Source organism: Haemaphysalis longicornis, unplaced genomic scaffold (genome assembly GCF_048455015.1).
Source record: "Haemaphysalis longicornis isolate Haplotype H1 unplaced genomic scaffold, Haemaphysalis longicornis Haplotype H1 scaffold_8, whole genome shotgun sequence".
Lineage (NCBI taxonomy): Eukaryota > Metazoa > Arthropoda > Arachnida > Ixodida > Ixodidae > Haemaphysalis > Haemaphysalis longicornis.
The window spans coordinates 162,413,762-162,429,428 of NW_027526445.1; the positions used below are offsets into that span (position 1 = coordinate 162,413,762).

Below are 15,667 nucleotides of genomic sequence, written 5' to 3' on the forward strand. Positions count from 1 at the left end.
GAGGGAGAGGTTCGGACGGACGCCGACGAACGGACATAGCCACGAGCAAGAGATGCTTTGCATCTAAAAAATAAAAGTACACTTAGGAGCAGTATAAAAATGAGCGAGCCTTGACGAATGGTGTTTTTTTTTGTCCAGGGTCATTAAAAATATCAGCTCACACAATGAATTATATTCATCATCATCATCACCACCACCACCAGCCTATCTACGCCCACTGCAGGGCTAAGGCCTCTCCCATTATTCTCCGATTACCCCGGTCCTGAGCTAACTGCGACCAATTTAACCTCTTGATCTCATCTGCCTATCTAACGTTCTGCCGTCCCCTGCAACGCTTGCCTTCTCTAGGGATCCACTCTGTTACCCTTAATGACCAACGGTTATCTTGCCTTCGCATTACATGCCCTGCCCACGTCCATTTCTTCTTCTTAATTTCTACTAAGATGTCCTTAACACGTGTTTGTTCTCTGACCCACTCCACTCTCTTCTTGTCCCTTAATGTTACACCTATCATCTTCCGCTCCAATGCCCGCTGAGTCGTTCTCAATTTAAGTTGAACCCTCTTAGTCAGCCTCCAAGTTTCTGCCCCGTAGGTGAGTACCGGTAAGCTGCAGCTGTCATACACTTTCGTCAAGGACAATGGTAGGCTGCCATTCATTATCTGAGAAGGTTTGCCGCATGCACTCCACCCCATTCTTATCCTTCTAATTATCTCTGCCTCATGGTTGGGATCCGGGGTCACAACTTGGCCTAAGTAGATATATTCGCTTACCACTTCCACTGCCTCACCACCTATCTCAAACCGCTGTGCTGTCCCGAGGTTATTGGTCATTACTTTGGTTTTCTGCATATTAATTTTCAGGCCAACGGTTCTACTCTGTTCGCCCAGTGCGGAAAGCATGCTTTGCAATTCGTCCACCCGAGTTACTTAGCAAGGCAACGTCATCAGCACATCTGAGGTTACTCAGGTATTCTCCATTAACCCTTACTCCCACCTGTTCCCAATCCAATGTTATGAATACTTCTTGTAAACATGCTGTAAATAACATTGGAGAGATTGTGTCTCCTTGTCTGACGTCCTTCCTTATAGGCATTTTACTGCTCTCCTTACGGAGAATGATGGTAATTGTGGACCCATTGTAGATATCCTCTAGTATTCTTACATAATGCTCATCTACACCGTGGTTCCGTAATGCCTGAATGACTGCTGAGGTTTCGACCGAGTCAAATGCTTTCTCATAATCTATGAAGGCTATATATAGGGGTTCAGTATATTCAGCGCACTTCTCTATCACCTGATTGATCGTGTGAATATGATCCATTGTTGAATAGCCTTTACGGAACCCTGCTTGTTCTTTAGGTTGACTGAAATCTAAGGTTGCAGAAATTCTGTTAGCGATTACCTTGGTAAGTACTTTGTAGACGACTGACAGTAAGCTGGTTGGCCTGTAATTTTTCAAGTCCTTTATGTTACCTTTCTCATAGATTAGGATGATGTTCGCGTTCATCCAAGATTCCGGTACCCTTGCGGTCATTAGGCATTGCGTATACAGGTTTGCCAGTTTTTCAAGTACAATTTCTCCGCCATCCTTCAAGAGGTCTGCTGTTATCTGATCCTCACCAGGTGCTTTGCCCCCTTTCATTTCTTTCAAAGCCTTCCTTACTTCTTCGGTCGTTACTGGTGGGATGGCTATAGCCTTCCTTACTTCTTCGGTCGTTACTGGAGGGATGTCTATCTCCTCTGAACTACTTTCTCGTTCGGCATTATCCTGGATATCCCGGCTACTGTACAGATCCATATAGAACTCCTCGGCTGCTGTGACTATTTTATCCCTATTTGTGATGACATTGCTTCGCTTGTCTTTAAGTGCATACATCTGATTTTTCCCCACGCCAAGACGCCTCTTCACTGATTTCGGGCTACCTCCGTTTTTTACAGCGCATTCGATCCTCCCCATATTATACTTCCGTATGTCAGCTGTCTTACGCTTATTAACTTCGAAAGCTTTGCTAGTTCTATTCTATCAGCTGGGTTGGAGATTGTCATGGTTTGCCGTTTCCTAATTAGATCTTTCGTCTCTTGGGAAAGTTTAGCAGTATCCAGTCTGGCCATCGTGCCCCCGACTTCTACTGCACACTCCGTGATAATGCGTGTAAGGTTATCGCTGGTTTCCTGTGTCGTAAACTCTGCTTCCTCGGTAAGAGCTGAATATCGGTTCTGCAGCGCGATCCTGAATTATTCTATTTTACGCCTTACTGTTAGCTCATTAATCGGCTTCTTTCGTACTAGCTTGTTACGATCCCTCCTCAAATCTAGCTTAATTCTAGATCTTACCATATGGTGGTCACTACGCCTTACCCTTCCAAGCACTTCCACATCCTTCACGACGCCAGGTTTATCGCATAATATGAAGTCTATTTCATCTTTATGCTCCTAATTCGGGCTTTTCCACGTCCACTTCTGGCCCTCCCGTTTGCAGAAGACGGTATTGTCACGAAGCCAAAGACGACGCAGTTGTCTTCAAAGAAAATGAGTTTATTGGAGCGAACTTGTGCTTTCCTAACAACTCAAAGAATACACAGGCGGCAAAACAGCAGTCAAGAAAGTGTCGTGCGAAGTTGAGCGTCGAGAGTCGAATGCCGCGGCATCTGCTCTGCGGGAATTTATCACTCGGCGAGGGTTTCTCAAATAGTCGAAGGGTATCCAGAACACTGTAGATCAACGAAGATTATTCTAGGCGGTTCACATTAGTTCGGAACGCTCCCCCTATCAGAAGAGATAACACATGCGGCGCAGAAAGAAAGAACGAAACACGCGCCTCCCTTGGCCGGCAGACAACACAGATAACACAGACCGGCGCAGCCGGGCGGCAAAAGCAAAACACTCATAAACAAACCCAATGCATGGTTCGCGGTATTACCCCCCCCTCCCCCCTCTAAGAGTGCCTCGACCCGATGCTAACATAAGCGAAAGTCCAAACAAATAGGAAATAAAAGTCCGTCATCGTGCGTAGAAATGTTTTAAGGAACCACGTGGACGACTTCGCGCCGCGTGTGTCGTCGTGATGATCCGGAATCACCATCGGGGATCACCTCGTAGGTAAGGTGGCCAATACGTCGTAAAATCTGGTAGGGTCCGAAATACCGTCGTAGAAGCTTCTCACTGAGTCCACGTCGTCGGATGGGAGTCCAAACCCACACACGATCCCCTGGGTGGTACTCGGCGTCTCGGCGTCGGAGGTTCTAGCGTCTCGCATCCACCAGCTGCTATTCCGTTGTGCGAACTCGAGCGAGCTGGCGGGACTCCTCTGCACCCTGAAGGTATCCTTGGACGTCGGCATTCAGGTCTTCGTCTTCCACGTGGGGAAGCATGGCGTCAAGCACCATAGTCGGCCGTCTTCCGTAGACAAGCTCGAACGGTGTCATCTGCGTAGTTTCCTGGATAGCCGCGAACCATGTATTGGGTTTGTTTATGTGTGTTTTGCTTTTGGACGAGGACGGCACCCAAGCCTATATCACTGGCATCCGTGTGAATTTCTGTTTCGACGTTTTCGTCGAAATGAGCGAGCACGGGCGGGCTTTGCAGGGGTTGTTGCAGTTCGCAGAATGCTTCCTCTTGGGCGTTTTCCCAGCTGAAAGGCGTGCTATCTTTCGTCAAGCGTGTGAGTGGCTCTGCAATGCGTGCGAAGTGTGCGACGAAGCGCCTGTAGTATGCGCACAGTCCGAGAAATGTGCGCACGCCCTTCTTATCTTTTGGTCTTGGGAAGATCGCTATGGCTGAAGTTTTCGCCGGGTCAGGTAGGACTCCCGCGGCTTTGACGACGTGGCACGAAAACTTGAGTTCCTCGTACGCAAATCGGCACTTTTCAGGCTTCAGCGTTAACTCCGACGTACGGATGGCCTTGAGTACAGATTGCAACCTTGGAAGGTGTTCGTCGAAAGTCCGGGAGAATACCACAACGTCGTTGAGGTATACGAGGCAGGTGTGCCACTTCAGGCCAGCTAGCACAGTGTGCATGACTCTCTGGAATGTTGCTGGCGCCGTGCACAGCCCAAAAGGCATCACCTTGAACTTGTATAGGCCGTCCAGGGTAATGAATGCAGTCTTCTCTCGATCTCTCTCGTCCACTTCAATTTGCCAGTAGCCTGTCTTCAGATCCATCGATGAAAAGTACTTCGCGGGGCAGAGGTGGTCAAGGGCGTCGTCGATTCGTGGCAGGGGGTAGACGTCCTTTTTGGCGATCTTGTTCAATCGCCGGTAGTCAATGCAGAACCTCGGTGTGCAGTCTTTTTTCTTCACGAGTACGACCGGCGCAGCCCACGGACTTTTCAATGACCTAGTCCCAATATGAGCTTCTTGCTAAATTTTGCCGTTACAATGAAGCGGTACAATATTTAAAATGTGTCCAATGCGCCCTAGATCTGTGCTCAGTCAAGGCTAAAATACGGAGGTTAAAAGATTAAAATACGGAGGTTCTTAAAAATATATATATAAAAAGGTCACTATTAAAAACACTGTCCATGGAGCCGTTGTGGTGGCAAGCAGCGGCATCAGATGTTCTTCTTGGCTTTCCTATTGTGGCATTGGTTGACCTGGGAGAGCGAACAGACAAGTGTCAAACTACAATTAACATTCAGGCACTTCAGTTAGGCTTCCTAGTACACAGAGCCAAATGCTATCAAAGCAAAAGGAGGCGGCCACAAAGATTTCTAAAACCTGGCAGCAAGCTTGAACCAACGAACAGGCAGTGAAAGAAGCAGCAACCACACGCACATGCATGCAGACATAACTAAATTGCAACACCATGTGAAGGGAGTGGAGTGCTGATACAAAATTTTCAAGCCAAGTGAATCATTTAGTACACTGTTTATGTGGAGATACATGGAAAGCGGTGGTTTAAGGGCAGACGCTGGTTTTAAAATGAACTTTTTATTAATTCCTTTATAATCAATATAACTGTGCATGTGTGTGTTGCTTTGTTGATTTCAAATATGTAATTAGTTTTCAATACTGAAGCCTAATCAAGTAATTTCTTACGGGCCATTGAGGGGCTTTCTAGTAACATTTTTTAAAAGTAATACCCCTGTCACATGGGCACTTTCAATCAAGATTGAAGCCAAGCGCGATTGACTTTTCAAGCGCGCTAGACGCATCGCCACTGCTACACTGCACGTTTCGATCCCGATTGAGAAGTTGCACCGCTTGCACTCGCGTACGCCAGATGACGCTAAAAATTTACTTCAAGGCCAGCGTCTGGTAACTTTGCACGGTCGTAGTTATAGGAAACTATATAAATGTTACTGCACGCTAATTTGGGACAAGTTAATGATACAATTTGTGGCATTAGTTGAAGTTGTCACCTTTGTGCCTTTACTCAGCGGGGACGATCGTATCACCACTTTTGTCTGAGCGTTTGAGAAACCAGGATTGAGTTCGAGCGGGATTGGGCTTGATCACGATTGAAACTGCCATATAGCAGCGCAAGATTCGGATTGAGCTCCATCTGGATCGAATCAATCGCGATTAAAAGTGCCCGTGTGGCAGGGGTGTAAACGGTGTGGATTTGTGGGTCAGACCTGTCATGCATGCTGATGCTATTTATATCCCTGTAATGATAGTTGATTGGATAAACTTGCCTTAATTATGCCGAGTACAATGCTAAGAAAACTTAATGAGGTGGTCCTATTACTCGCAACATTTACCTGAAGCATAACGAGCCAATAAAAATAGCATCAGCATGCAGTTCATTTCCTCCTAAATTCAATGGTTATAATGTTCATAAAAGTCCTTTGAGAAAAAAAAAACAATTTAAAACGTCAGCAAGGCTGAAGAAATCTCACTTGAAATATTACTGCAAGTGACAGTTATCCACTGAGCATGTGCAAAAAAGAAACGCTTTAGCGTGGAGCCCGCTTTTCACTAAACACGATCATACCAAGTTTGCTGAAGTTTGCAGAAAAACTCAACAAAAGCGAAGCCAGAAACAGAAAACCGCTTCAATTTTTATGCTGTTGGCAGCGCGCCATCACTCACTGACGACCAGGGCTGAGGGGCTGATCGTGTACCACAGCTGGAAATGTTTTATGTTACTCCATTTTTTGCAAGCAAATCGGCTCCAGGTCGATTCGCATCACACGCAATAAGTTGCAACGAAGGGAGTAGTAACGGAGTGCACCACACCATTCTGCAACATCCGTACGCTTCGCTAGGTGGGATACCAGTGTTTTCGATTTAATCTATTCATATATCACATCACCACTGCATATTGTGCACAATGCAAACATTTATTCTTCTCAAATCGCTCATCTATATGGCAACCTGCCGACGAGGAAGCGCGCGCTGGGATGTGGGCAGCGCGGCATTGTTGATAACAGAATGATAATGCTTCCCACGCACCGTAGGCAAGTGTCCTCCTCCAGTATTTGCTGCTGATCTAAAGACAGACGCACCCTAGTTCTGCGACAGGCGTAATTACATCGAGTCTCGGCACCTCACAGGTGCATTAAGCCTACCTTCGTCCCGGCGTGGTTCTGGCAATATGTTGCTGCCTTACATAACAATGTACTCCAGACGCTTTCCAATACTTCTTGTTCTTTCTTTTGGTTATTGATACTCATGTTTACTTTATTTTTACGCCGCGTGGGGCTTTTGCCGGTCCTCGCATGAACGACTACGTGTGGCGTTGCACTGTGATGAGAATGCTGAGCAGACGATCCACAACACCCACCCAATCAGATTTCGCCCTGCGGTCACGTGCAGTCAGTAGCTAATCCGGTGGTGCGTTTGGCCTTTCTAGTCCACCCTGGTTTTACTCGCAACTGATGAACGAAACAAAGTAGTTGTGGTGGGAAATTGAAAACGAAAAGACGCACTTTCGAATAAGACCAAGATGGATGCCATAGCTCAAGTAGAACGCGGGCAACAAGTCGTCATAAAAATGCTATTTTCGCGACAAATCTCCGTCGATTTCAGCAGATGTGGGCGATACAAATTGATATTATGGCGCAGATACGTACTCCTGGGTCTGAATATTTAGCTGGACGGAGAAAAAAATAGCTCTAGTTTCCGAAAATGGAGATTTTAAAAAAGTATTTTTGTCCAAGCTTCGCGATTCTAAGACCCGCGTTTCCCCTTAAACCACATTAGGAACCTGTCAGATGCCAAAATAGCTCTACGAATGATGAATTACAGATCACGAATGCAACGCCAGGCCACAAGTTAAGATTGCAGTTGGCCATGCACAACAGCACCCATGCCCCACCCACAGTGACCAAATCAAAACTGCCCCCTCTCAGTTACGTTACTGTGCTTCACAAACATTGTGTAGCGGTGAAAGAGCTACAGTGGGACTCGGGTCAATCAGGGCCAGAGACTGTGAACACTATTTGTGAAAGCCACGGTGTCTGCTTCAAAGGGCAGAAAGCAGCCAATGCTCCGAGGGGATTGCAGGGGGCGCTGTCGACTGTCTCTCATGGACTTTTCGCAGCTTCTGGGCGCAAGACAAAGCGTGTTCTCACCCTGGTGGCAAAGCGGAGCGAGTTGACGGTCTCTCCGATGTTCTCCTCACGGGGCGAGATGCTGAGGAGCACCGGGGTCTTGCTGTTGCCACCAAGGCCGTCCACCAGCAGGCGTGTCAGCTTGGAGTTATGGTGTGGCACGTGGTCCACCTGCATGATGGCCAGGGTTGAGGGGGGGGGGGGGGGAGAAATTAATAAGTAGGGTCGACACAAAGGAAGCAGAGACTAACGAAAATGAAGCATAACCAGTCGGCAATTACCACCTATAATCAGCAATAATGAAAAGAGCGAAAAGGAAGAATAACCAGTCGGCAATTACCACCTATAAAAAGCAATCATGAGAGTGAGCGAGAGAGAGGGCGAGAGGGAGAGAGAGGTTTGATTTAGAAAACCTGAGTAAACATTGGCTCTGAAAAAGAAAGCATGAATGTCTGGCTGAATGCCTGAGAAGCCTTGTTTCTACCTTGCACTTCCAAAAGGCCTTGCAACCTTGGCGCTTTGCTTTGTGATCCACTTAGGTGCTTTTTACGGGCATTCAAGTCTTTCAAGAGTAAGCTGGCTCTGCTGATGCCTCGTGAAAGGGCTGTTATTCCATTTAGGGATGCCAAGGTCAGACACTGCACCTTTTATTCAAGCTCGTGCGACCAAAGAACCACCACACCAGGCTGACATTTTGTGGCAGTGGGCAGGGATCCCCCGGGTATGTGCCACCTCCCCTGCCGTTGACAGTGCGTACCCTGTTGGAGAGTGCCAGGATAACGTTGCCCAGGTTGGTAAGGGACTTGTTGATGTTCTTGGCCTCCCGGAGGCGGGCCCCCTCCGACTGGGACTCCGAGAGGCGCTCGCTCCCGGCAAGGTCCACCACGGCCTGTGAAACGGGGGAGGCAGATTGAAAAGTGCACCGTTATACATTATCTGGCACTTGCGATTATCAAATACCCGCCACGGTGGTAAGCCCGGTCAGTGCAGGATTCCATTTCCCAGCGGACATAAGCCTGGCTTTTTCTTGGTGCACGCAAATTTCCATTTTTTTATGCAACCGCTAAAAGAACTCCACTGTTCAGCCTCAGCCTTAAAGGGGCCATGCAGACAAAATACAAGTTTGCTTTATCCAAAAGATTTAGTGTTTTATAGTGCCCCTAGAGCATGTGCAGCAACAAACGATGCCGTCTTCACAGAGAAAATCAATTTAAGTTAAAGTTTTGATTCTCCTGCCAAATCATGGGTTTGCGTGACGTCTGCCATGAAGTCACAATGGCAGGTATTCAATTGAACTTCCATGTCATTAGGCTCTGCAGCCTTGCTTGCTGTCAGTCCTCCCAGATGGCGCTACCGTATGGAGCCGCGGACCGTTGCTTTGTTTTTGACTGTATTTGCGCCTGGCTCGTTTTTGTTACGGGAGAATGTAATTGTGCCTGATTTCGCACGAAACGTTCCTGAACAACCAACCTAGTGACAGCTGGATTAATTTGACTGGCGGTGGGATTAAATTTGCCGGCACCTGAATTAAATTAAATGGAATTTGAATTAAATTAGACGGCACTTGGATTAAATTGAGTGGGAATTCCCCGTACTAACAGTGACTAGATATCCACTCACTGAGGTACGTGGGAATCTCGCAATGCTCCCCTATTTAAAACTTCATATTTTAAAACTCCATATTTAAAACTCCATATTTTAAACTTCAAAGTATTCATTATTCCCTTCAGTTCAGAGCACAATTTTACGGTTCAGCGTATCAAAATCAAGTTTTTGGAATGATTAACAAAAGATGATCCATTGCTTGACATGCATTGTGAAAGCTTCGAGTCACTCATTTTTAAAGCTTGTTGGCTTCACTGCGACCTGAAGCCAAACATGCACACGACCCGGCATATTCAATGTCATGTTCGTTCTAAAGAAAGCGAAATAAAGTGAAATGCCGTTTGCACAAAGTTGAGCCAGAAGTTCCCCATGTCAGTTACTCAGTTTCCTTGCCTTCTTGCTGCTACAAATCTCTTCGCAGCCACATAGGCCAGTGAGTATCAGTTCGTCAACCCACCAACACACCTCAAGCGCACTTTTCAACAGGAAAAAAAAGGATCAGTGCATTCATGAAAGAGGGTAGAGTGCACAACGACTGAAAAAGAGGGCAGGCCATCACTTAAAAAGTGGCTTTGTGCATGTCCCACCAGGAACATGCGGTTCTGACAAGTGTAAGCAGGTCTTTCAGCATAGATTCAGCATAAAAGGCAACAGCATGCTATTGTCACGTAGCCAAGAACGATGCAGGTTTCTTTCAATAAAAAAACGCTATGGGAATTCGTGCCTTGCTGGCATGCACGGCAGTGCACAAAACGACACCCGAAAGGGCAAGGAACAAAAAGATATTGAATCCATCTCACTCGAGCGGCGGCAATTCCCCGTTCATCTTCGTGGTCACGCCGAACAGCCCCCTTTTCCCCGCGTACGCACATTTATACCCCACGCACGGGGTGAGGGGAGTCTGTGATAGCGACTGGCATCGTCCCCGACAACGCGCGTGCGCACTCCGTTTGTGCGCCCACAAGGTTCATTGGAGCAAACTTGAGCTCCAATACAGACAGGAAGTAAACAAGCGGCGAAAAAGCGGTCAAGAACGCGAAACGCACAGTAAAGGTAGTAAATCTGCATTTGGGACTCGGGCACGTCGCGCGATGAGGCGGTGCTCCCACCTACAACAAGCGACGATGCGACTGCGTTCAACGGAGCTACTACCTGACCTCTACGCCTTCCTTGGTGCTTCCACCATTTGCACTCCAAGAAAAATACGTTCCACTGGCGTGACAAAACAGGTAGAACCACTCCAGAGTACATGCCACTAACCTGGAACAATTCCAAAAGCATTGCAGGGGGCGGGAGGATCCAAAAATAACGAACTCAAGCAGGCTCTTTTCAACATTATATATTGCAGAAACAAATGCACACGTTTGGTTTCATGCCACAACCACGTCACCGTACCACAACACTCGCATCCCAACTTTCAAATTCCGCTTCTTTTCAAAAACGCAAAAGTCCTGACGCCTCTGAACTCTACGGTGTTTGCTACTCACCGATAGAGGTACGAAAAGATTGCAAGTCAGCCAACCATTTTGCCACCCATATAGCTAATACAAAGATTACTCGCTTTTACAAATGAAACGTGTTTATCTACACTGACGAGTCCCACACTGTTCGTTGATTCGTGCATACGTGCGCTGCAGCCAATGAGCAAAGAAAGGAAGTGCACGTGAAGTCGCTTGCCAGCCCGACGTACGCCGTTGGGAATGCCGGATGTAAAGAAACGTTTTGTTTCCGGCTACTCTGTGGCCATGATTGGCTACCAGGTTTTGCGACCTCATCTCATCGCATGTCGAGGGAATTCAGTCCAAGAGTCATCAGCTCCACCGTCACAAAGTGATGAAAAGTGATGGCTGGCTCATTGCTTTGCGGTGCCACGCGACGTGTCCAGTCGCAAGGGGAAATTTGCCCTTAAGTTTTGGCAAATGGAATGCCATGGCGTTTACTCTGCGTGCATTTTTCAAATAAGGCTTCCGGGAACCGTCGAATTAGATTCAGAACACAGTCGATCAAAGAGGTTTTAGTTCAGTGACGACAGTGTGAATTGCTCACTATCAGATCAGACAGCTTGTGCCGCATACAAAAGAAAGGGAAGGAAAACACTTGCTTCGTTTCGTTCCCTTCGTTTCGGTGCGGCCGGACGCTGGCAACAAAAACATAAGTAAGCGCAACGGATAGCATGTGGGGCTCCATACTTGAGGCTATGCATGCGTAGCGCGGCTTGTACATAGCAGCCCTCTCACCTTTTGGCCGTGCACCGGTGCTTGCAGCAGCACTCGGGACATTGCATGCAGCGCCCGTTACGTTCCTCTGAGACCTGCCCAGGTACACCGGGACGGGGCCGCCCAGCCGCGGGCTGCAGCCAAGAGCTGCAAGCAACCACACCCAATCACGCGAGTGCAGACCCAGAAAGAGGCACGTTTCGAGATGCCATGTTCGTGCAGTCTTTGAGAGTGCAGGATGCGACAAACACAATATAGAAGAAAACATCGTGAAGTAAGAGGTGCACTAAGGAAACAAATGAGCCTATATTCTCCACCCCCCCCAAAAAAAAAAAAAAACACCTAGATGACTAATATTACACTTGAGTACAAGCAATAACCCTGTGTTAATTTTGTACAAATATTTGTGGGCGGCCAATTGCAGAAGCTGATGCGTGGAGTAGACTTAAAAAGAAAAGAAGCCTCAGAACAGTGCTATCATGGGTGGAAACAATACACCTGGAATGCTTTGGTAAGCAGCTTTAAAAGCTTGCGTGGCACACAACGCCTCCCTCCAAATTCCACACACAAAGAATACAATAAATCAGCAGCAGACTCATTTTACCCGCCAGTTCGTAGGCAAATAAACAACCGCTTGCTACCAAACAAGCAATAATAAATCTCGAAAACAGGCGCGGAAAGACGTAGACTAAGAACAGTAATACACAGGACGACGCGCTTACTAGCAACTGGCAACATTTATTAGAAAACAGAAATATATCGGGAGACCAACCGACATAATTCACTGATTAAGGCTTATACATAATTCACTGATTAATACCTATACATAAATTATCAAACAAAAGTTTCCCCCGACATAAAAGTGCAACCCATGATATGCTATTACCGCACGTGTCGTTCCAGAAACGCCAATTCTGCTTCTTGCAGACTGACTGAAGATTTACTCACGCACATTGACCCCTCCCGGCTGATATTCCATGCTTCCATTATTTCCCTTTCTGTCTTGCCCCTGTGCCTAAACAACACGGTTGTTTTTTCGAACATGGGTTTGCACCCCCCCCCCCCCCCCCTGTGCCTTGCACTCTTTACAGTGCGAAGCCAGGTGCGTGTAGGGCCTGCCCACCAGCGAACTGTGGTGCTCCCGCAGTCTTATGTTCAGGCATCTGCCTGTTTGCCCGATGTAAGCCTTGCCACAAGGTAGCGGCAGTCGATACACCACTGATTGGGTGCAAGCAACAAACTGCTTGCCGTGGTTCACGTGGCATCCTTTTTTGTGCCGCCCCGGCTTATCAATGCGTCTGCCAACGGCAGAGCATATCTGGCCTACTTTCTTCTCGGCAGAAAAAAACCTTCACGCCGTATCGGGAACCCACTCTCTTCATGCCATGAGAGAGCCAATGAACATACGGGATTTTTGCCACTCGTTTTCTTTCTTGTGGAGCAGGTTCTGGGCTGGGAAGGCAAGACGTACGTCCAGAGATCGGGAGTGTGCATTGGCTCGAAAGTGGCACCCATATTGAGAAGTATTTTCGAAAACGAATTTCTCCCGGCTGCCGGCAGACTAGCCACTCCCTAATAAAAATGCATACTTACCCGAGCAAAAACGATGTTTCCAACGTACAATTCTCCTTCACTGTCGTCTTCATCTCGCGGACACCAACACGTTTTGTTCGGATGCAATGTCATCCACTTTTGACGCGCAGTATTTTATGCGGTGATGATCGTTCTTCCGGGGTCCCCATGTTCAACACACGCGTAGGTTGAAAGGGTAGACATCACCCATAAAGCTTTGATAACTATGATTTAAGCTTGAAATTGATAAAACTGATCAAATCACGCCAGCAACCACTCACCACTCGGCACAAAACGCCATGAAAAAACACACAAAAAGTGAGAGATAGAGGTGCTGCATTTGAAGTCTGGCAACTATGTTTGACAGAAATTGTGTTAGTACTGTAATATTGGTAATTATCTTTCCGCTTTCAAAGTCTGAAATGTGTTTATAACTTAAATTTAAGGTTTTTAAACGCAAAAGTGAATACACATAAAGTAACTGACATATATACCCGGACAAAAAGTCCAACAAGACTTTCTTGTTGGGCTGCCAGCACGCCTGTGGGGCCAATAAGAAGTTCTGTCGGCACTCTATATATCGTTCCAATAGCCTAGTCTTCCAACAGGGAGTTTAACCTTGATGGCGTTTGTGGGTCCAATAAGCTCTGTCGGCACTCCATCGTCCCAACAGCGTATAGTCTTCCAACAAGGTGTTTAACCGTGATGGCATTTACCGGCTCGCCAACACGATCAGTGAACGCCAACAGACGCCTTGTTCGTAATCAGCGGCGCGAGCGCGCCATCAGATAGAACCGACAGACGCCCTGAAGGTGCTTTTTAGGGCCTAAACAGCAGCGTCTATCTCTGGCATAGACGCTATAGACGTTAACGTTTGTGTTCTGAATTTTCCCTTCAATAAGTAACAGTCAGACGGATGATAACATAACGATGTGAAGATATGCTTTGGCTCATACCACGGCAAGCACAATCGTTTGTTGCTGCAGCCTCGGTTGCTCTTCGTCCACAACAAACTGAATCGGCTGTACAGCTGTCTTCGAGGGCGTGTATGCAGGGGTTCCATCTTCCTTTTTTGCGCAGGCCGACGGGGGCAATCGTGTAAAATCATTTTCGCTCGTCGCTGCCGTTCTGCCTACCTGTTCGCTGTACCTATTACGTCGCCGCCACCGCATGCTTCGGTCGCTTTCCGATAATCCCCACTTGTTACAAACTCGGAGGTTTTCGCACTGTTAGCAGTCGTTTTACACGACGGTTTTGATGCGCCTGACATGCCAGGAGTGGCATCGCTTGTAGTATCAGCGCGACGTTGCTTGTCTGCAAGACGGTGCCGGACAAACAAGCGTTATCAACGCCATAATTCCAACGGCACATTCCATTTATTTCGTGGCTACCGTGGCTTGCGCAGAAAAGGTCGGGTTGACTGCGATAGCTTTTCTTGAGTCAAATAAGGGAGCTTTGGCTCAATCGCTTGCAGCGCTAGCAATGCGGCCTCGTCTGCAAGACCGGTTCGTGAGAAACACGCGTTAGGACAGCCAGAATTTCAAAAATGCAGCATAAACTAGACACAAGCGACAATATTCGTTGACATACGCAAGTGTAGAGTTGTTTTAGGCGCCCCCAACAACGCTCACCGAGACAGCCGAGTTAACGCGTCCGTGCACTGTTTTGTAGGTCAATGGTTCGATTCCTCGTCGAACCTCGCTTTTTTTTTAGGTGAGGTTTTCATTGGTTCTTTTTTTTAGGACCAGGGTAAGCGCCTGTGCCTTGCTTTCTATCACGCCGACATTTACCACCCTCTTCCTAAACCCAAAGTAGCTCGTTTTCTCGCACCCTCTCTTTTGAGAAGCCCGCCGTGAAAACAAAACCAAAACAAACGTCAAAACCTCTTACTTCCTCACTAACCGCAAGCAGTACACGTCTGCAAATAATTATGACTCCTCCAAAACTAACGTCTCATCAGGCGTGCCTCAGGGCGCAGGCCTATCACCTCTTCTATTTTCAATATTCATAAACGATCTTCCAACTAACATACAAACAAACCTTCGCTTATTTGCAGACGATTGTGTCGTATACTCCGTCATTCAAAACACCGAAAACAAAACTAAACTACAGCAAGACCTCGACACAATTGCACTATGGTGCCAAGAATCTTTGATGCCTTTAAATCTTACTAAATGTAAATCAATGTCATTTTCCCGTAAACGCTCCACTGTTCATCACACCTACTTCATTAATTCGCTTCCTCTCGACACTGCCACGTCATACAAGTATCTAGGAGTGCACATGTACCCGTCTTTGTCATTCGCGCCGCACGTGCAGTCCATCTGCTCAGACGCTCTGCGCACACTTGGATTCCTTCGTCGTAATCTAAAATCTGCATCTCCCGACATTAAAAAACTAGCATACTTAACATACGTGCGCCCAAAACTCGCATATGCATCGCCGATTTGGAATCCTTCCCAGGCATATCTCATAAACGAACTAGAATCAGTACAGAACCGTGCAGCTCGCTTTATAACCTCACAGTTTTCTAGAGAAACCAGCGTAACCGCCTTAAAACAGTCACTCAACCTGCCATCTCTCGCCTCACGTCGCATCATCTCACGTTTATGCCTCCTGCACAGTTTCTTTTTCCGCCTACAGTCAAGGCACGAACTTTTAAAGCCGCCGAACAAAACTTCTTCCCGCACTAATCATTCAAACCCCATTGCACGAATTAACGGCAGTACATCGGCGATCGGGGATGAACGACTCCTTGTTCCGCCATGCAATTAAAC

General features: G+C 47.2%; 1 protein-coding gene across 1 annotated transcript; it reads right to left on the reverse strand.

The window, feature by feature from the left end:
* Positions 1 to 2,389: 2,389 nt before the first annotated feature.
* LOC144150268 (carboxy-terminal kinesin 2-like) lies at positions 2,390 to 11,453 on the reverse strand. The gene is made up of 4 exons (XM_077682128.1): positions 11,340 to 11,453; positions 8,255 to 8,386; positions 7,519 to 7,668; positions 2,390 to 4,593 (listed from the first exon to the last, which is right to left on the reverse strand). The coding sequence occupies exons 1-4, from the start codon at positions 11,379 to 11,381 to the stop codon at positions 4,552 to 4,554; spliced, it is 366 nt and encodes a 121-aa protein (XP_077538254.1). The 5' UTR covers positions 11,382 to 11,453; the 3' UTR covers positions 2,390 to 4,551.
* Between the last annotated feature and the right edge of the window lie 4,214 nt (positions 11,454 to 15,667).

Excerpts from the sequence above, each read along its gene's own strand:
- LOC144150268 (XM_077682128.1), bottom strand. The coding sequence starts at position 11,381 with ATGTCCCGAGTGCTGCTGCAAGCACCGGTGCACGGCCAAAAG. Across the intron at positions 7,669-8,254 it reads TCCTGGCACTCTCCAACAGG|GTGGACCACGTGCCACACCA; the intron begins GTACGCACTGTC and ends GCCATCATGCAG. Across the intron at positions 4,594-7,518 it reads CGCTCCGCTTTGCCACCAGG|GTCAACCAATGCCACAATAG; the intron begins GTGAGAACACGC and ends TCGCTCTCCCAG.